This window comes from Enhydra lutris, unplaced genomic scaffold (genome assembly GCF_002288905.1).
Source record: "Enhydra lutris kenyoni isolate GAN:26980312 unplaced genomic scaffold, ASM228890v2 scaffoldscaffold28, whole genome shotgun sequence".
Taxonomy (NCBI): Eukaryota; Metazoa; Chordata; class Mammalia; order Carnivora; family Mustelidae; genus Enhydra; species Enhydra lutris.
Window position 1 is genome coordinate 23,254,298 of NW_019154112.1, and position 21,313 is coordinate 23,275,610.

Consider the following 21,313-nt stretch of genomic DNA (forward strand, 5'->3'; position numbering starts at 1 on the left):
CAGCAGGGCAGGAGAACTAACAGAGTCATAAGCTCTTTGTTTAGCATAGTCAATAACCTACTAACACTGTCCAGAGAGTTTCCACCTGTCCTCACCGACAGGAGAGGCTTTCTCCACAGGGCAGGGCACACTGAATTGAATCGACAGATTTCCCTGCAACTGAGGAGTCTCCTTAACAGTATTACTGGCAGGGCACCTGGGTGGCTCAGTGGGTTAAGCCTCTGCCTTTGGCTCAGGTCATGATCTCAGGGTCCTGGGACTGAGCCCTACATGGGGCTCTCTGCTCAGTGGGGAGCCTGCTTCCCCCTCTCTCTCTGTCTGCTGCTCTACCTACTTGTGATCTCTCTCTGTCAAATGAATAAATAAAATCTTAAAAAAAAAAAAAAAACGGTATTACTGGCAAATGGTGTCGCCGCCTCTCCCTGAACACTTCAAGTTACGGGGAGCTCATCTCTTCACTAAGCAGCCCAGACTAATTTGTAACCAATATTTCATTTATATCCTTCCCCTATAGCTGTCTGAACTAGAAGATGGAGTAACAAATCGACTTCTCTTCTACAGGACTGCCTCTCAAATGCTTGAGGTCAGTCATTTCACACTTCCTACTTCCTATGCCTAGCAACAAAACGTCCCCAGTTGCTACAACTATTTTTGGATACCAAGTATCATTCTCACTGACCATCTCTACCTGGACTCAAAATCTCCATCAATTTTCCACCCGGGCCGAACCAAAAGACAACGTCTGTGTTCCTCCCCAGTTGTTATGATCAGATACTGCTTTCATCTTGGCCAAACACCAGAAAGGAAGTGGTTCTCTGTCCTAGAGCTTCTTCAACTACTGAAAATCCTTCAGAAACCTGCTTTGATATTTTGAATAAAAGCTAAACAAAGGTCAAAGACAGCAACACTTTGTTAACTGTGGTTAAACATAGTTTCTTACAACCTCTAAGTGGCTTCGCAATGGTGGAGCTCTCGGTCCACGTCTGTTTATACCTTCCCTGAGTTTATTTTCTCACACAGGACTGAATGCCTTTAGGATAAAGGAAATGTCTGAACTAACTGATTTTAAAGGAAATGACAGACAATGGTTAAAGGAAAAGACTATTCTCGACGCATGAGAAAAGGATCAACTCAAACACACCATTCCTCCCTAGATCATGTGGTGAGGTCAGAGTCACTTTCTCATTAACCTAAATAGTTATTTTTATGCTCACATAAAAATTTCTTAAAGACTGCTCCCATGACTGAAACTTATCTATTATTCAGACTAATCTCTACTGAAAACAATGGAGACAAGATGCAGAAGAGACAGAGGAGTCAACACTTAGAAGTAATCATACCTACAACTGCTACTGAACCAGGATGACAGAAATACTTGCCTATCCAGAAACTTCAAGTACATTAAATGTTCTCTGCATTCCTTCTTTAAGAACAAATAAATGACACGGAGACTAAAGGAGCCACATCGCCAGCCTCTGAGAGTGGTGACCAAAGAATCAGAGTGATCCCCAAAGGCCCGAGACAACAGCCAGCACCTTTAGTAGGGAATTACTTTCCGTACTTACCGATGCCATCTGGAATCATTTCTAGTAGGTTCTGGGAAATGACTAAATCCGTTAATGAAGTCAGGCCACTGATTTCTTCAGGAAGTCTTTCCAACCTATTTTCAGAGACATCTAAGCACAGTAGGTTCTTCAGATTTCCTATTTCCTACATCAGTGACACAAAAAAGAGACTCATGCTTCAACCTGCCACAGTACAGAGGAATTTCTTACAGTGATTTTTCACAGTCAAATCCCAAAGTTGTCCCGAGGATGTTTCTTTAGCGTTTATCTATATGAGAAGGCTGGAATAAATTTCCAGACCCCTTTCCAATGAAAACGGGAAGCTGTAAAAATCACAGACACGGCTCTGGGAAGGATGCCAAGCCCTCCAACTTCAGGCAGGCAAGGAATCATTCTCACGTAACAGATGAAAAGACTGGCACCAAGAGAGAACAAATGACTCTATGGTTACATAATTTAAAAAAAAGGGAGTCTCGAATCCAGTTCCTCAAGTTTTGGAATCAATCACTTCAATAAGCAACTCATACTTCAGGGTGACCCTGAGATTTTCTGTTAAGAAACCATCTGTATACACACACACACACACACACACACACACACACACACACACACACACACTATCTCTCTCTCTCTTTTCCCATCATGCCCCAGATCTGATGTATTACTTTCCTGATAACCCTGTGGTATTTTTATTCCCCATCCTGTGACTCTGAAAATAATGGGAATTCTCCCAACTAGGATTTCTCCTAATTTCCTAGAGAAATCTAGGTATTAATTAGACCTTCACCACATCAGTTGCTAATCTGTCTCCTTTCCCCAAATGCAGCCAAGACCTCAGAAAGAGACTGCAATTATCTCCTTCCTTCCCTTGGCTGTGAGTGAGGTCCTCATACTTTCAGTGCTGTAACTACATCCAGAACATGCTACGAGTGCTTCCTCCTGGAGTTCAACCTCCGCATCAACACGGCCTTCCTCACCTACAGCACACAGCACCATCACACCTGCTTCAGCCCACTGAGCAGACACCTGAGCATCTGATCTGCTTTAAACTAGGGGCACCTAGGCCATCAGGAAATACACCCGGACTTTAAAGACTGGCTATAAGGTATATCAAAGATTGAAATTCAGGAGTAGTTAGACAAAAACTGAGTAAGAGGAAAACGCTTGTTTTTTAATTGTTGGGTTTGTTGGCTTATGTTTCTCTGTCATTTTACCAGAAGGCAAGCCTGCTTACAAAAGGACTCCACGAGATGACTATGTACCTAGAAGTCTGTGCAGACTCTAATTCATTTGGAACACGGTTCTCACATTTGATAATAGTCGGAAAAACCTTAACACTATGACAAAACAGCTAAAACATAAGAAGTATTTGCAAAAATTTTGAAATAAAAGCTTTTAACATTTCTTTTACATCAACTATTACAGAAAAGAATGTGGTCACAATCATCCCAAAGCACTTGGCACGTCACAAAGACTGTCAGAAATGGACACCATCTAAGAATCAGAAGTCCTCACAATTTACAAAGTTGCTGGGCTTGAAGTAAGCCACGTGGGGAGCAAGGATGAAATAAAATACAGACTTCACCAACTAAAGGATGTATTTTCTATCTTTAGAAATGGTGGGTTGAGGCTTTCAATTTTTCTGTGGCAATGTAGCATGATGAATGCTTAATATATGTTACCAAATGTGCTTTCTCAACCAATGTTTTTGGTTTCAAGATCCCCGTTATAGAAAATTTCACATAGAAGCAGGGAATATATGAGTGGTGCCTGTGGTTATTTTATAATTTGGGGGAAACAATGTAAAATCACCACTTACCTGAGGTAATTCTGACAGCTGATTTCCATCCAACCAGAGATCCTTTAGATGTAAGAGAGCTCCAATTGATTCTGGCTAAAACAAACAAACAAAAATAATCCTATGGTAACAAAGTTCCAATGTTGAGTCTTCCACTAAGAAAGAATCCCAATTCAATAGTTAATAAATGGGTACTATACAGGATGTCTGTTGGGACTTTTCCAATACAAGTCCCCCATCCTAAAAGCACTCCCAGTGCTCTCCAAGAATGTTGGTGATTTCCATTTATGCCCGTCATCTCTAGTCCTGACCCTCCCCACCCCTACATCACAATTCTTAACATGTATGAACTGAAGCACATTCTCTCATGTTGCCAAGCTATATCTGTGAAAATACACCCCTACAGATTTCCCCTAAAATATGTTTTGATGACACATAGGGACAAAATTAAATCTAAATCTCTTTGGTACAGACTTACCAAATTATATATTTCATTGTTTCCTAAATCAAGTTCTTCTAGTCTCCGCAGCTGGGTAAGAGAGCTATTTAAAAAGAAGAAGAAGAAGGAACTCTTAGAGCGTACTTAGAAATGCTGAGCAACATGGTATTCCTCACTTGGACTCATTTCCAAAAACATTCGGACTGCATGGCTCTAAGTTTTACCAAGGAAAAACTATTAAGGGAAGGCTGGCATCTCCCAAACTTTCCAAAAGACACAGAATCTCTTTTTGACAAAGTACTGTAGTACTTTTTTTTTTTTTAAATACTTGAAGAAATTCATGTAGTACAAAATCCCCTCTTGTTTTGCCCAGAGACTCACTCAGGAAGATATGTAAGAAGATTCTCTCTCAGTTCCAGGGAAGCCAGGTTATAAAGACTAGAAATGAACAAGAGGAAAAAAATATAAGGAAAATTCCCGAGATCCTTCTTCCCATTCCCCCCTTCATAATACACTCCACAAATAGCAATTCTTAATAAAACCTCGTCACTTCCTCCCAGTAGAAAAATATGTATAACCACTACCCCTACCCTCATTAAAAACAACATACTATCTACCCCCTCAGTTTTAATATTAAAATAAAAAGAGAAGCATCATCAACGTAAGGCACCCTTATTTAAATACTTGTACAGTTGATATGTGAAAATAACTCAGTAGTCCTTAAAGACAAACCACTGCTTGGAACCAAGATAGAAGCCAACTGTGTGCTTCTAGACTTTAGAATGTCAAATATGTGCAGGTACCATAAAAAACAGTAATGCCTTTAATCTCACAAAGATCAGAGCTCTTCTTCAAACATCAGTGAGAGACCAATCATGTTTGAAAGTAGTAGGCATCTCAGTCCAGAGGGCCCACATGCTATACCTAAGATCACAAATTCTAGGGATGCCTGGGTGGCTCAGTAGTTAAGTGTCTGCCTTCGGCTCAGGTCATGATCCCAGAGTCCTGGGATGGAGTCCTGCATCAGACTCCCTGCTCAGAGGGGCTTCTGCTTCTCCCTTTGCCTCTGTCCCCCTCTGTTCCTTGCTCATGCTCACTGGCTCTCTCTCGCTCTCTCTCTCTCCCAAAAATAAATAAAATCTTTAAAAAAAAGACCACAAATTCTCAGAGTACCTGGAAGCAACAGTATGGAAATAATGGCCATTTAAATGCATCAAGGACACCTCACGTGGTGCCCAGAACACAAGACCGATTCAATAAATGGGAGCAGTAATGTTTGTTTCATTCCTATGGAACACCACAGTAGCATCCTTTTCTGCAGATTCTGTTGCCTCTCGGGTGTAATCCATGCCTACCAGGAGCACGATGAAAGGAGACAGATGTTTTCCCAGGACACTAATGATCTGGGTGGAAGCTTCGTATGCAGTGGCGGCTCTGCCTCACCAGAAACCTCACATGCCCAGGGGACGTCAGCACAGGCATGCATTACTGATTCGGAAGGTAACAGATTCATCTATTACTCCACCAGGTATTGTACTAAGCTCTGCACCAATCCAAAACACAAGGTTTTGCTCGTATCACCACAGTAATGTTCAAATTTGGAGGACTTTTACCATGTAAGCACACAGAACACAAGGAGTCAAACCGTATCCCAACACTCTAATCTGCCTTAATCTTCCATTCTCCTTCCAACATAAAAGCCAGAACCAAAGCTGGTTTCATAACATCAGAAAACGTAAATCTGATTTGCACAAACAATATATATACATATGCGAAGACTATTTGCTGGAAAATGTATCTTAACTTGATGAAATGCACAAATTCTGTATCTCCTCCAATTTTAGAAAACTGAGTACTTTTCACAATTAAGGCAGAAGCAAACAAAACTCTTCAGAACATATTTTTTTAAAAAATCAAAATCCCTGCTAACAATTATGAATTTAATGCTGACATTCTTAAGAAAAAAAGGAAGGCTGAAGTTGCAGCAATGTAGCTCTACTTTGGGTGGGCCAGGCATTCACACAGAAGACAGAAGAATGGGAAGGAGAGGGAGGTGAGAAGGAATTACCTGGCGTCTATTTCCAAAAGCAACCTGTACACGAGGGTGATAAGTAAACACTGTACTGCTTTGCTTTCAGCTTTGGTGTAAACCCTGGCCAGTTTCATTGGGGAGGTAGTAACCTTTAGCTATTTTCACATTCATATTTTAACAATCACTGATGAAATTGTCATTTTATCTGTTCAACATTCATTGCTTTCACACCAATTTTGACGCATGAAAGGCACACACTAATAAAAGAAGGAAAAAGTCCTTGCTTCACAAACCTTACTGGCAGGCATCACTGAATGCCCTCTTTAAAAGTGGTTTTCCTACGGTGCCTGGGTGGCTCAGCCATTAAGCGTCTGCCTTTTGCTCAGGTCATGATCCCAGGGTCCTGGGATGGAGTCCTGCATGGGGCTCCCTGCTTAGAGAAGAGCCTGCTTCTCCCTCTGCATCTTCCCCTTCCCTGCTTGTGCTCTCTCTCTTTCTCAATCTGACAAATAAACAAAATCTTTAAAAAGTAAAATAAAATAACAATAAAAGCAGTTTTCTGCAGGCCTTGATGATGAGCGTCGTCCTGAGGCCTCACGCCTGACCTGGACCACCTGCCCACTCTCTCTGGCATGGCACACAGCTCCTCACACACATCATACTCTCTCATACTCTTGATTAGTAACGTCCCGGCTGGGTGATGACAGGCCAAGGACACAATTAGGAACAGGGTGCTTTGTATAAATTCCATTAGGAAGGGCCAAAGGTACGATCCAAGTCTGGTGGGAAGCCAAAACTCCAGCCCTCACCCCACAACGCCTTGAGGCGTCTCAGGGGCCCTCTATTCTCTGGAATCTCTTTATAATTTCGGTTTTAAAAGCAGCTATCAATCTGGGGCAAATATGTCAGTCTTACCTTCTTAACCGCACCAAGGACACTAGCACTTTTACAGGTTTATGTCATTTTAAAAACAGGATACACATTTTTAAATTAACTTTACATTTTCTCTTGAGGTAAAAAGCACAGGCCACAGTTACTAAAAGCAATAATGCTTGAGCAAAAATACTGCAAAAATGCCCGCAGACTTCCAAGTGTACAGAACTTGCTAACGACCTGTTACAGTCAACGTACCATGCTAACACTACCATGCTAACACCCAAGTAAGCAGAACATCCTGTTAAGCAAAAAAGTTCTGATTCCAAAACTTCTTAGTTTCTACTCTTTGGGGGCCTGGAGGGGAATGAGAATGTATGGGTGTTGCAACAACAAAAAAATGCCTGATTTTTCTAACTTTTCAAAATTCAACAATTAATTTAAAACAAAGTATTTAAAATAAGAGCTTTTCTGAGGCAATACTTCCCCTAACTTTAAACTATTTAAAATGAAGGAACTCAAGCATTCCATCGGGCTCTGTGGACCCAGTGGCTAAATGCTACTCTGAGAAGAGTACATAGGGTCGGGCAGGAGACAGGGCCTAGCCCTGGCTCCACTTCTGGCCTGTCCCTCACTAAGTAGCTGCTGGACTGCCCAGCTCAGGTGCTATCCCAACCTCCCCTAAAATAAAGATAATCGTATCTACTATGGCAATTAGGGTAAACTACGTTTTCCATTTTCCCATCAAGTCAAGAGAGCGAGTGTTGCCCCTTATTTCCTTGAGACAGCCCCCAGGCCTGTGCAGTCAGGTACCTTTTAAGTGGGCATGCCCTGCTACAGGACACTCTCCATCACAGGAGTCATCCCCACTACGGAGGACTCCCTGAAGTGCAGCTCCCAGAGACAGTGAGCTGCTGGCCCTGGCCAACTTGTTGAAAGATACAAGCTGCATAGTCCCAGAGCAAGTACAGAAGAATCCTACCAGCTACCTACCCTCTCCAAACTATTCTACTAACAGCTGACATAAAAGGCGATCTGCCTGAATACAGATTTAGACCAGAGAAATTAATATAAAATGGAATGACTGAATGAATGAATGAATGGTCTCCCTTAGTCTTTCAGAATACAGCATGCATCTTCAATCCAGATGTCAAGATAGTGCCTTCCCATCAAGGCAACCTATTCAACGTAGCACAAACACCTCTGCCTCCCTTATAGCACCTAATAAAGAAAAATGTGCTCTGGCAAATGCGGCGCTGGGGGAGTCAGACACAGTTCTGTCCGCTTCTGAGACCAGGCTCTAATCCCTAGGACGAGAGAAACAAGGAAACTCAGACTTCACATGTCTTTATCAGCCACTTCAGTTAAAACATGAGAGTATAGAGACCAAAGAAAGCGCCAGGTGTTTCTAATATTTTACACGTGAGAAAATGAGATACTGGAGATGCAACACGAGAATTACTGGTTTTTAACACTTCAACTACTAGCAATGATACCAGCAGCTTATTATATGATAGATATTGTTGTAAGCCCTTTATAAGAATCAGCTCTGGGGATGAGAAAACTAATGCAGCAAAGTATTCAGTAGTAAGTTTTCTTTCCACCTTCCTCCCTCATCTATCCAGTTTCCCACCACGGAGACCCTTCTCACTGAAAATCACCTATTTTTTTGTTAGTCACTTATGTATTCATGCAGAGTTCTCTTTCATGCAAAGACAATCAAGTATCTTCCCAGTCTTCACATGCAACTTATTCCACACACATCTAGTACTTTGCTTTGCTCTGATTTTTTTTTTAAAGATTTTATTTATTTATTTGTCTGAAAGAGAGAGACAGAGAGAGAGAGAGCACACAACCAGGGGGAGTGACAGGCAGACAGAGGGAGAAGCTGAGCAGGGAGCCTGATGCAGGGCTCAATCCCAGGATCTTAAGCCAAAGGCAGACGCTTAACTAACTGGGCCTCCCAGGCGTCCCTGCTCACACAGATTTTTGTCTCATTTCTTATTTATAAATATCTGTATTTTTTTTTAAATAACTGCATAGTATCTCACTTCTTTATACACCTTAATTTTTTTAATTATTCCCTCATTAACAGTTATTTTACTCTTTAACTTTAATATTTGGCGAATTAAACTTCTATGCAATACTACTGGAGTGAATTCATCCCCATCCTACAAAAACATGATTTTCTCTTCTTCCTGTAACTCCTTTCTACCATTTCTACCAGCAAATGGGGTAAAACAACAATAACCACCACAAACAACTTAATGAGCTCTTACAGAAAAAGAGTACATTAAAGCATTTCTTCTGAACACATTAATGCTTAATGTTTTACACAGTTCATGAGAGCAGGGACAAAAGTTATAACGTAAGTCAGAATGTAGGCCATCTGTATTTTTAGGATTCTATTTCAGGGACTGGATGAGTGGTTACTTTAAAGAATTTACATCTGTTCTCCACTATACTTGAAAAATCCCCTTTTAATCCACTTGGATTTTTTTTTCCATTTTGGTAGCCAAAATCATTAAGAAACTAAAGAATAAAATAAATTGAGGTAGAACAAGAAAACAAATGGTAGTACACTATAAAACCATTAAAATATACAATCTATAAATATTCATGGTAATATTATTTGACAGAAGAAAACACCACAATTACTAGGGACAGGGAGAGTTTGCATAAAATTTCTGCCTTTTAAATACCAAATTAGTATTTAAGAAATCTGTGGTAAATTTCCTTATGGTGGTTTTGCTCTAGAAACTTCTAAAAATCTTTATTTTTGTTTTTGAAACAAACATTTTATAGAAATTCCTAGGCCTCAAAAAAGAGTAGGGGGCACCTGGGTGGCTCAGTGGGTTAAGCCTCTGCCTTTGGCTCAGGTCATGATGTCAGGGTCCTGGGATTCAGCCCTGCATTGGGCTCTCTGCTCAGCGGGGATCCTGCTTCTCTCTCTCCCTCTGACCCTCCTCCTCTCTTGTTCTCTGTCTCTCTCAAAAACTTTAAGAAAAAAAGGGGGGTGGGGGTGGGGGAGTAAGATTTATCCCTTTCAGGCAGCATGCACTAATACAATATAGGTAAGCAGCCTGGTCCTAGGCCTTATTAAAATTTATTAAAAGGCCCACTAAAATTAAGGTCATCATTCCCAAGGGTAGCAAACACAAAATCAGACCCACACCCTCTATTTCCATCTGCCAGGGAACCCAGGGCCTGTGTACTTGCTCTACTTTTATTAGCAAATGGCATAATTAAATGTTTACTGATAATAACCATTTCATGACTGATAGCTACGTTCTGGGCACTGTGCCAGTCCGTTATATATTCCTTCTCCTATAAGAATGCTATTTTTTGAGGAGCAAATTTAAATAGAGTAGAGATATTTGGATATATTTAGACTAACTTATTTTTGTTCTTTTTTTTTTTTGAGGGTATGTTTCTTTAATAACCAAGGATAAGGAATTTCATGGAGACAGATACATAAAGACAAATGCCCCCAGATGGAAACAGAGGCTCCCAAGTTTCTCAAAATTCTCTACAAGTTCCCACTGGAGTCTTATAACCTCTCAACCTTGCTCCCACTCCTCATGGCCTGAAGGTCTTGGAGGCTCTGCCTATGTGTACCGCCTTGTCACTAGGTGAATAACTGAGGCAAAACGACTTCAGCGCGTTACTCATGAGGCTACATTAGAGAGCATTTCCTGCAAAAATAAATAGGTCAGCCTCCCAGGTACATCCTTCAGCAACACCAGGTTTAAAGTTGGCCTAAAGATCCATCACCACTACCGAATTCTGGAAAACTGTCATCGCCCAAAAAGAAACTTCAGGTTTCTGTTGGCCATTTGGATAAGACACCACCTCACACCAGTCAGAATGGCTAAAATGAACAAGTAGGGAAATGACAGATGCTGGTGAGGATGTGGAGAAAGAGGAACCCTCCTACACTGTTGGTGGGAATGCAAGCTGGTGTAGCCACTCTGGAAAACAGCATGGACATTCCTCATAAAGTTGAAAATGGAGCTACCCTACCACCCAGCAATTGTACTAGTAGGATTTACCCCAAAGATACAAACATACAAATCTGAAGGGGCACATGCACCCGAATGTTTATAGCAGCAATGTCCACAGAAGCCAAACTATGGAAAGAACCTAGATGGCCATCAACAGATGAATGGATAAAGAAGATGTGGTGTGTATATATAAAATGGAATACTATGCAGCCAAAAAAATGAAATCTTGCCATTTGCAACGATATGGATGGAACTAGAGGGTATTTTGCTGAGCAAAATAAGTCAGTCAGAGAAAGATAATTATCATATGATCTCACTGATCTGTGGAATTTGAGAAACAAGGCAGAAGATCATTGGGGAAGAGAGGAAAAAAATGAAACAAGACAAAACCAGAGAGGGAGACAAACCATAAGAGACTCTTAATCTCAGGAAACAAACTGAGAGTTCCTGGAGTGGAGGGGTGGTTGGAGGGATGGGGTGGCTGGGTGATGGACATAAGGGAGGGTATGTGCTATGGTGAGCTCTACGAATTGTGTAAGACTGACGAATCACAGCCCTGTCCCCCTGAAACAAATAATACATTACATGTTAATACAAATTAATTAATTAATTAATTAATTAAAAAGAAATTTAATATCCATCAGAGGTTGTTTCTTATCCTGGCTCTGCCCTCCCAACACTTACCCTCCCTCACTCCCTACCCCAGGCACTGGCAACCACTCATCTTAATTTCTGTCTCTATGCATTTGCCTATACTGGATATGTCATTTGAATGGAATCAGACACTATGTGGTCTTTTCTATCCGGCTTCTTTTACTGAACATGTTTTTAAGGTTCATCCTGTTCTAGCATGTATTGGTACCCCAATACTTTTTCGGCTAAATATTTCACTAGATGAATATACCACATTTTGGTTATCAGTTAATCACTGATAGAAATTTGAGTTGTTTCTACCCTTTGGCTATTACAAATAAAAGCAGCTATGAACATCCACGCACAAGTTTTTGTGAGGCATGCTTTAAATTCTCTTTGGTAGTGGAATTGCTGGGTTATATGGTAACTATTTCCAGCTTTTTGAAGTGGGACCTGCTCCTTCAAGTGCGGGGCATGCTTCTCTTTACATTCCCACCAGCAGTGGATGAGGGCTTCAGTCTCTACACATCTTCACCAACATTTGTTATTATTGGTTTTTATTAGAATTAGTGGGTCTAAAGTGGTGTCTCACTGTGGTTTTGATTTGCTTTTATCTGATAACTAAAATGATGTTGAGCATCTTTTTATGTGACTATTGGTCATTTGTTTATCTTCTTTGGACAAATCTCCATCTTTATTTTTTTTAATTGGGTTATTTATCTTTCACTGTTGAGTTTTAAGAATTCTCTATATATTGTGGATACAAAGCTCTTATCTGATACATAATTTGCAAATATTTTCTCCCACCTGCACATTTTCTTTTCACTTTCTTCATAGTGGACTTTGATGCATAAAGTCTTTAATTGTGGTGAAGTCCAGATTTATCCATTTTTTCTTTTGTTGTGTGGGCTTTTGGTGTCACATCTAAGAAACCACTGCCTAATCCAAAGTCATGAAGATTTACCCATTTTCTTATAAGAGTTTTAGCTCTTACATTTAAGTCTTTGCTCCATTTAGAATTAATTTTTGTATGTGATGTGAAGTAGGGGTGGGACTTCATTCTTTCGCATATGGATGGATAGTCAGTTGTCCCAACAGCATCTGTTGAAAAAACTATCCTTCCTCACTGAACTGTTTTGGCACTCCTGTCAAAATCAGTTAACTATAAATGGCAAGGGTTTATTTCTGAATTCCCAATTCTATTCCAGTGAACTCTGTGTCTATCTTTTTGTCAGTACCACACATCTTGATCACTGAACCTTGCTAGTTACATTTTGAAATCTGGACGTGTCAATCCTCCAATTTTGCACATCTTCTTTAAGACTGTTTTGGCTATTCTGGGTCTCATATCTCCATTTGGGGCTCAACATGTCAATTCGTGCAAAACAAAAAAAAAAAAGCCAACTAGAATTCTGATGGGGATTGAGTTGAATAAGTAGATTTATTTGGGGAGTATTGCCATCATAACCATACTAAGTCTCCTAATCCATAAACACTGAATGTCTTTCCATTTATTTAGGTCATTTTTACCTTCTTTCAACAATGTTTTGTACTTTGCTATATACGTGTCTTACATTTCTTCTGTTATATTTATTCCTAACTATTTCATTCTTTTTGGTGCTTTATAAAGGGAACTGTTTTCTTAATTTCATTTTTGGTTTGCTCAGTGCTAGCATATAGAAATAAAACGGATTTTTACATTTTAATCTTGTATCCTGTAATCTTGCTGAATTCATTAACTAACTCCAATAGCTTTTTGTGGATTCCTTAGGATTCTTTCTATGTAAGATCATGTTCATCTGCAGGCTAACCCATTTTTGAAAAGTAAAAAAAAAAATTGGTGTGGGATTTACTTGAGTAGAAATTGATAAAACTGATCTCAAGAAAAATATTTCATTAGCATGGTTTTTGAAAGACAAATTCACTTACACTTTATACCAACATTTGAAAACTCCTTAAAGCAAAAGTATCCTTCCTGGCTTTACCGGTAGAATCCTCCAAGAGGTTTTAGTGAGAGAAAAGCAAAAAGTCATTGTTCACCAAACAGTGTTTTCAAGGGCCTATATGAAAAGTCAGTATTATTCAGCCAGTGTCCTTAAAGCCTACCCAAGCCTGGGAACTCTGTGAAGACCATAAGGAATGCTTCCCTTCTTGGCTGCTGCCCTCCCATGATAACTGGCAATTTCAGTGATATGTAGTTATTTACTTAATTTTACCCCCAGGGTTTTCTAAAAGGGATATAAAGAGGTCTTTATAAAATGCAAACATGTAAAAAATTTCAAGAAATAGAAAGTACAGCTTCTTCATGGAACAAAGTTTAAGTTCAAAATCCCAGCTCTTCCAGCCACCAGCAACACAACCTGGGCGAACTATCTATCCCCATTTCACAGACAAAGCTTACGAAACTCAGGATGGTTAACACTAACCACGAGTAGTATTGCTGTACTGACGCCGTATATGTGCCTAACAGAGCACCCCCCCCCTTGTAAATGTCAGCAACATGGCTCCTCCAACTCCTCAGTTTCCTGCAACTCATGGATATTAATACAGCTGCTCTCACTGATCATCAAAATTAGCTATGAGCTTTCTCATTTTTGTCTCGTAACAAAAGCAGAAAAGGAAATGTGATAAATGTCAGAACTGATATTAAGAGGAAGAAGCTTGGGATGCCTGGGTGGCTCGGTCAGTTAAACGTACGACTCTTGATTTCGACAGGGGTCCCGAGATTAAGACCCACTCTCCCCCTCTGCTCCTCCTCCTGCTCTTACTTGCTCTAATAAATACAAAAAAATCTTAAAACGAAGAAGCTTACCAGTTCTTCTGGTGAGATTTTTTTCCCCCTGAAAATATATACTAAAATCTCTCCCTAATGGCTCCTTTTATCAGGGAAACTAAGCAATATTAATGGACAACAATTATTCTTCATTAGAAGGTTTTAAGTGCAATGGAGATAGGTTTCTTTTTTTCCATAGTTTCTTCTTTAATCAACAAATATGGCATTAAGTCAGAAAACTGACTGCATAGGAAGAGGCCAATGTGGTCCTCAAAAAGCTTTAAGAACCTAACTGGGTTGCCTCTACCATCAGGTTGGAAGCTAGCAGAGTGAAGGAGGTAACACCGTGCGCCTGATCCCGGTTACTCATTCGTTATGACGGAGCAACACTAGGGTTGGTCTAGACACAAAGAGAGTTTAACAACCAAAGACTCCCCCACTTACAGCGTACAATGTGATCCAGGTGCAAACACTTGAACACTGAACCACTAAACCTCTATGTACACCACTAAACCTCTATGTACAGATAAAAGACTAATGTGCTCACTGCACGGGCAGTAAAGCATCGGTCAGGGAACCTGTGCGTTGAGGATCTACATCACCTCTTCCCATCGTTGGAGAAGGCTTAACAAAAGAGGAAGAATTTCAATCATTTAGTGAGGACAAACCTCGGCTAGTTGGTAAAGACAGGAAACAGGGAAAAAATTTTAAAGCTCATTGTCATGACAGACTCTGAAGCTTTGCACTGGCTTTGCGCAAAGCGTGCTGGGTCTATATCACGGTAAAGGCTCCATGGTGCAGTAGACAAGTAGTACTGGGCAGCAGCAACAGTGGTCTCCACACTTCACTTGAAAATTATTTGCTGCAGACTTTTTTCAAGCAAATGTTAAATGCAACATCAATATAAAAAAAATTAAAAAGCTAATGAGAGACCTGCCCTGGCACAAACAAGGATCAGCAAAGCCCACCCACCAGAGCACCTTTTTTACTCTCCACAGTGCCAGAGTTCACTGCGACCCCTAGGGATCTGAAAAAGAACTGAAGAACTGCCATCCAGCTTAACTGACTCCTAGTCTCTTCCAGAATGGGGGTCCTCACACACTTAAGTACACAGAGGTACTTTTCACTTAATGTTCTTTAAGTAAAAAAGAAAGCATTTAAAAATATTTTATTAAAAATTTAAATAAAAAATCTTTTGGGCTGTCAGTGTGAGAGCCCTGTATTATGTAGCCAATCTTTTGTTTTATGTCTGGGGACAAAACAATTGGTTCTAAATTATTTTAATGCTTGGTGTAATGGCTACGCTAGGTGAAAAAATTCTTCACAAGTTACACTGACTCTTTCAAGAAGAACCATATTCTCAGCTTCATTTATTAAATCGTCATACTAATTTTTAAAAGTATCCTCTGCTTATGGTAAGATCTTTATTGAAATTCTGCTGATAAACTGCTACCCCTCCCCACCCCGCTGACGTCAGTCACTTGTTTAGGAAGACTCATCAGAAGTTGCTGTGTTTTTGTATCTTTAACAAAAATGAATTTTAAAAACAAAATCTTTTGAAGTCGAGTTAGCATCTCACTCACTGTTAAACATCACCTTTACTTTGAAGGACAAGGTACCACGCTAATGTGCAGTCACAGAAAAGGGTCGGCAAATCGGGGACATTACAACTTTTTAGTAAAAGAAAAAATGTGTGACTTTGCATGAGGGAACCAGAGTGCTCCAGTGTGGTTCAAAAGATTTTCGTGATTATTCCTCATCTCATTGAGATGTATTAGAAGGACTCTACTCTTTGAGAGACTTGCTTTATTAAAGTAACCACAGCGCTGGCACCTGGCCGTGGAGTGTAGGACGTGAGCTGCAGTGCTCTGCACCCCTGGAAAGCACGACCCCCGTGTGATACCAGTTCCCTCCCACACTCTGACAGCCAGGGCTCTGTGCTCCCCAGTGTTCCTAAAAGGGCACTCCAGGATTCAGTGGAGCAACAATTTCAGCTTTCATGCACTGGGGTGCCCAGGGAAGCAGCAGCCAGCTCACAGGCACACCACAGAATACTTGACACTTGAGAGGGACACGGCAAGACTCCACATCTGTTAGCCGCTACGTGAACCACGAGCTCAGATTGTTCAGTTTCCACACTAGACAGCGTGACATTCCTTCTAAGACATTGTATCTTCGCAAAGCTGGGTTTTCAGTGACAAAAGGCAACTACCGGGTGAAAAATCAGTGTAGAATGGGAAAAGAGGTGGCGGTGTGAGAGGCTGGGCAGTGCCCGGCAGGGACCCACATCCGGCAGAAATATGTGGCAATGTTTAAAAATGAAATAAAAATATTTATTCTTTCCATTTATAGGTATTGCTTTTTCAAATAGCTACCAGGTTGTTAGGGCAGAAGTACTTAAGTTGGTTAGAGTTACCTATTTAATAACTGCCCCAGTTAGATATCACCAGGGCCACTAAGAAAATGTTGCTGTGCCCCCAAGGGCCATGCAGTGGTAGTGTGGGAGGAGTAGTGGGAAACACGGGGCAGAGACCATAAGAGCGTGCTCCTGTTCCAAATTTGCCATCAACCCCCCAACACTCCTCCAGTTACCCAACCATCAGCAAACCAAACACACTATGGGACAGATGCTCACTGGAGGCCCCAGCTTTGAGGCACAGCAGTTGGCTTGCCCTAAAGGCCTCGCACTCTTCTCTAGGCTGGACGCTCCTGCCTATCGTGAGGTGGCCCACGTCCTTGACACATCCATAGCTTTCCCAGTTCATGCCAAGTACTGTGCTAGTCGCTGAAAAGAGAAACTGAGGTCCCATTTTCAATGATGCTCAAAAGGCAGACACTGAGGGGGCTGGTGCATTTGACCCATAAGCTGAGTTAATTTACACAAAAACTCTCACTTCAGAATCTACAAAGATAACAGTAACTCTGATCATTCAGATGTCCATTCATGTCCTTTTCAAATTTTTTTGGAATATCAAATTCCAATTTGGAATATCAAATCCAATTGAATTATAAAACCATACTATCTCTGAGTAGCTGTTTGGTTACTAAATATTTGGTTCAGTGCTCTAGAACCATTTGCTCAAGAAACCATCTGGGAATCCCCTGGGAAACTGACGAATTGTTTTTATGAGGTAAGTCCATAAGTTTCAAATACTGACTTGCTTAAAAATGTAGTATACTTATGCATATATGCAATTTCCACAACAATTTGCCATTTCAACTATTTCAAGGTCCTTTCCAGCACAGTCTAGGACACCAGAGGTGCCCAATCTTTACTAAGGAGTCTGTTCTTTGTTCTTTTCTACTAAGTGAAAACTTGCTGTTACTTTAGTGTGCATCAATCTTAAATCCAACAGGTAGAAATCATGGAGTCTCTTCTTTGATTAAAAATAATAACAACAAAATAAATAAAAAAATCTTAAAAAAAAATAATAACAACAACCAGGAACAGAAAACTCCCCATTTTTCATTTTCACAAATTGACCTAATAGGAAATAGTTGATTCACTTATCTGCCTTGTATTCTTATTTCCTGGGTGATGATTCACCACAGGGTACAAATTCAAAGTGAGAGTTTATTTTAGAAGCAATCAGTATACATAAGGCCATAATAGTAACACAAGATGATTAAGTCTAAAATCAAAACAAAACACAACAGTACCCTTCCTATTGACAGAATATGCAGATAAACAAGAAATCCTAAACACTGACAGAGTACAGATACTAAGAGAAAAGATGGAACAAAGGATATGTAATTTATTCTAAAATGATTATTAAGTAACACTTTTTACTAAAACAATGCAGTGGGAAGTGACCCGGGTACTTTTGTCTATAAGAACATATTTTCTCTCAAAGCATTCAGGCTTGTTAAAAAGGATATGAATTGGGAGACGGAAGGGGTGAACAAGCAAGCAGGCAGTGGTAGGCTGAGAAGGAATAGGAAGGAGGGTATCAAGGGAATTAGATTCCAGAGATTCCTGAGGAGGAAGAGGAGTCAGTTTAGATCTTTAAATGGCTACTACTATATTCATTAGAAATACATGAATCTTGACACAACAAAAGCGGTAAGTCATGAAATCCACAGTAAGACATTATTGTTTCCTCTGCAACAGATCCCATAAACTCAGAGTGTACTGGGGGCTTCCTGTCTCCTTCCCCTCCTGAGACATTAAGGACACAAAACTGCATCAGCAAGTCTACTGACAAATGTTTAAACAGCTTGCATCTCAGAAAAGCATGAACTTGCAGGCTGTCTTCCGCCTGCATAGGAGGGAGAGGAGGGCAAACTTGTCTGTGAAAAACAGGCTACTTCCACAGACCTCTGGAGAGAGACCCTTTGCAGAACAGTCATCTGTCAGACACACTGCAGTTCTCAAAAACAAAATTTCTGTTTTGCCTTAGGACTCAGGCAGGACAGGTGAGCACAAAGAAAATCTTTTATGACCCTGGGGAACACTGGTCCACCAGCTTTGGTCGGCCAGGTTGGGCTTTTAGTTTAAGTGGTAAAATAATGAGCCTGACTTAACCCACTGTATGTCCTGGAGGTACGGAAAAGATCTGCTGAGATAATTAATTCATCTGAGGGGATGAGTAAGAGAACATTTTTATTTCTTGCCATAGCCGTCCTCCCTGACCTCTAAGCCAGGAACGTGGAAATGTACTCATCCCACCCCATCAGTCTCCCAGTTCCACACCTGCTCTCCAAACACACCGTCCCCCCACCCCCACTATTCTCTGGTCTGTATGGACAAACACTGGTGGACACAGCCGTTGTTCAGGGGTACCCACTCCAAGTTTTCAATAAAATCACTGAGTGATAGTTCCTAACACTACCACTACCTAATTTATTAGCTGCCTATACGACTGGAGTGACCTTGTTTGCTTAACTACTTTGGAATCCAACAGTTTGAAAAGAGCATGTCCAAACAAATTAGGTTTTTCAGTAGTAACAAGCAGCATTATCGTTTCTGGCACTAAAAATTTAGGGGCAACTGAAAGCAAAAAATACTGGAGTCCGGTTATGATCCTTCTTTAGGGTGAGATTTGAGACTGGGTAAGAGGCTTTCTGAGTAGAAAAACCAGAGCTGTAAAAGAGGAGGCTGGAGTGGATGCTATAAACACCCTTCTACCCTGACATACACAAACCTCACAAAAAACTTACTTGCCAATATTTTCAGGCAGGGACTGCAGTGAGATGTCATTTACAGAAAGACACGTCAAATTCTGTAATTCAGGAAAGCTTTCTGGCAATCTGAAACAGTAATGACAACAAAATGTTGTTAACTGAAAAAGAAAAGTGCATGTACAGTGTAAACTAGACATAAATACGATGAGTTCTGCCATATGTTAATTGAAATAACCTCCTATAAACTAAAGTATAAAAGGCATGTTTGCTTTGTCTTCCTAGACAGAAGGCACTGATGAGGAACAAAACACAAGGCTCGGTTTACCTAGAAGTACAGAGGCATGATAAATGCTTGGTGGGGGGGATCCAGAAATAATTAGAAAAGATATGCAAGCTCTCAGAATAAAGGAGAACAAATGCTGTGGCAGAAAGAAACAGGTAAACAGCTGCTGAAGCGGAAAGTGACTATGAGTGAAAACACTTGATTGATTAGCAGAAAATAAAGAGAAAGTTTAGCCCAGAAGATTATAATAAAACATAGGATAGCAAATAATTTTTGTTCTGTAGATTATAATACCCAAGGCAAGGCTATGAATTACTCAGAAGTGATCAATTGACAGCAATTGCTGCTTTCTTAATATTTTTCTTTTAACTCGATTTAAGATGCCAGTCACTTGAGATTATTATATGTTTCACTATGTTCTATACAAAAGGAAATTTTTTATACTTCCCTTAAATTCTACTGAAGAGTTAGATTTCAAAATAAAAATATTCAAAAACTTGCAAAGAAAGCTCACTTTCAGTATTTCTGTGGTTACCTCCAGTTACGGAGGAAAAAAAAAAACTAAAGTTAAAAAGATCTTGTTGAATCTAAAATGCCAAAGGTCTTTATACATAAATCTGCTGATATAGACAACAGAACACATGATCCATTTTTTTTGGAGGGGGAGGAGGAGGGGTAGGAAGAACTTCTTGCTTTAGCGATAGCCTCTGCATTAGAATCTTTCATTTTTTTTTCCTTTTTCTAGGTTCCTTTTTTTTAAAAGCAAATTCTAGGTTACTGTTTAACATAAAATATAGGTAATTCTAAGCTTCAAAAGAAAATCCAAGCCCTGCAAGATGAGAGTTCTATGATTTTATTATGACTGAGATACATTCTCAGGAATGGTTTCAACAAAGTTGAAACCTCTTCCATAGCATAACAGAGGTAAGATTTTTTTATTTATACTTAAGAAGATGCAACTGCATCTGCTTACCTGAGTTTCTACTTAAAGTACATATCATTTTATAAAACTAGCTAAAATGATCTTCAATATAAAGAAAAGATATTTTTAAATGGCTGACTTCCTTGTTTTACTGGCTGTCAGCATTAAGAGCTGAACCGGTAAGTGTGAGGCGGAAGCACAGACATCGGGCTCAAAGAAGGAATTCTAGTCTGAGCTGCCACTCAGAGGTCACATCATCTCAGAAGGTCATTTAGCCTCTCAGCCTCGTTTCTTCAGCCATAAAATAAGTAGGTCAAACTCAGTAATGTTTCAGGTCCTTTCCACTCACAGATAAGTCGTCATAATTCTTAAAGGAGTGCACCTGCCAAATCAAAAAGGCTTTAAGAAACCTCCCAAATGTGAAGCCAGGATAAAAACTGAGTAAAGCCTCCTACAATGTGGGTGTGTTCTGGTCCAGGGAGTTTTGAGATAATGCTAAAGTCATGTGTCAGCAGGCATTAGAAAAGGAAAACTAAAGAGGTAGAAAAGGGGATTAAGCAATTGAATGGCTTAAAAAAAAAAAAAAAAGGAAAAAAACCTCCAGGGCAGCATAATGAGAATTTCCCAGCTGCCTAAACCTACAAGCTGCCTTAAGGACAAATAGTTTAGTTCAGTTCACTCCATTCCAGAAATTAAGGGAGAGCTGAAGATAAAATGATAAACAACAGAGGAATATAAGTTAACTTTCTCAGTTTAATTGGGAAGTCTTGGTCAAGGTGAAAACTTAAATATAAGTTCCAAGTGTTAATGAAAAAAGTACACATTAAACATCTCAGAAGCCCCGCAGAGGGGATTCTGGGGAGTAAG

At 40.1% G+C, this 21,313-nt stretch overlaps 1 protein-coding gene across 1 annotated transcript in view; it reads right to left on the reverse strand.

Annotated features, from left to right (window-relative positions):
- Positions 1-21,313, reverse strand: part of LOC111152298 (leucine rich repeat containing 1) — a 132,723-nt gene that overhangs the window by 23,369 nt on the left and 88,041 nt on the right. Inside the window, exons 4-8 of the mRNA XM_022510778.1 lie at positions 19,278-19,367; positions 4,184-4,240; positions 3,842-3,905; positions 3,385-3,459; positions 1,566-1,710 (exon numbers count right to left, since the gene is read on the reverse strand). Of these exons, the coding sequence (XP_022366486.1) occupies positions 1,566-1,710; positions 3,385-3,459; positions 3,842-3,905; positions 4,184-4,240; positions 19,278-19,367 (431 nt within the window). The remainder of the gene's footprint in view (positions 1-1,565; positions 1,711-3,384; positions 3,460-3,841; positions 3,906-4,183; positions 4,241-19,277; positions 19,368-21,313) is intronic.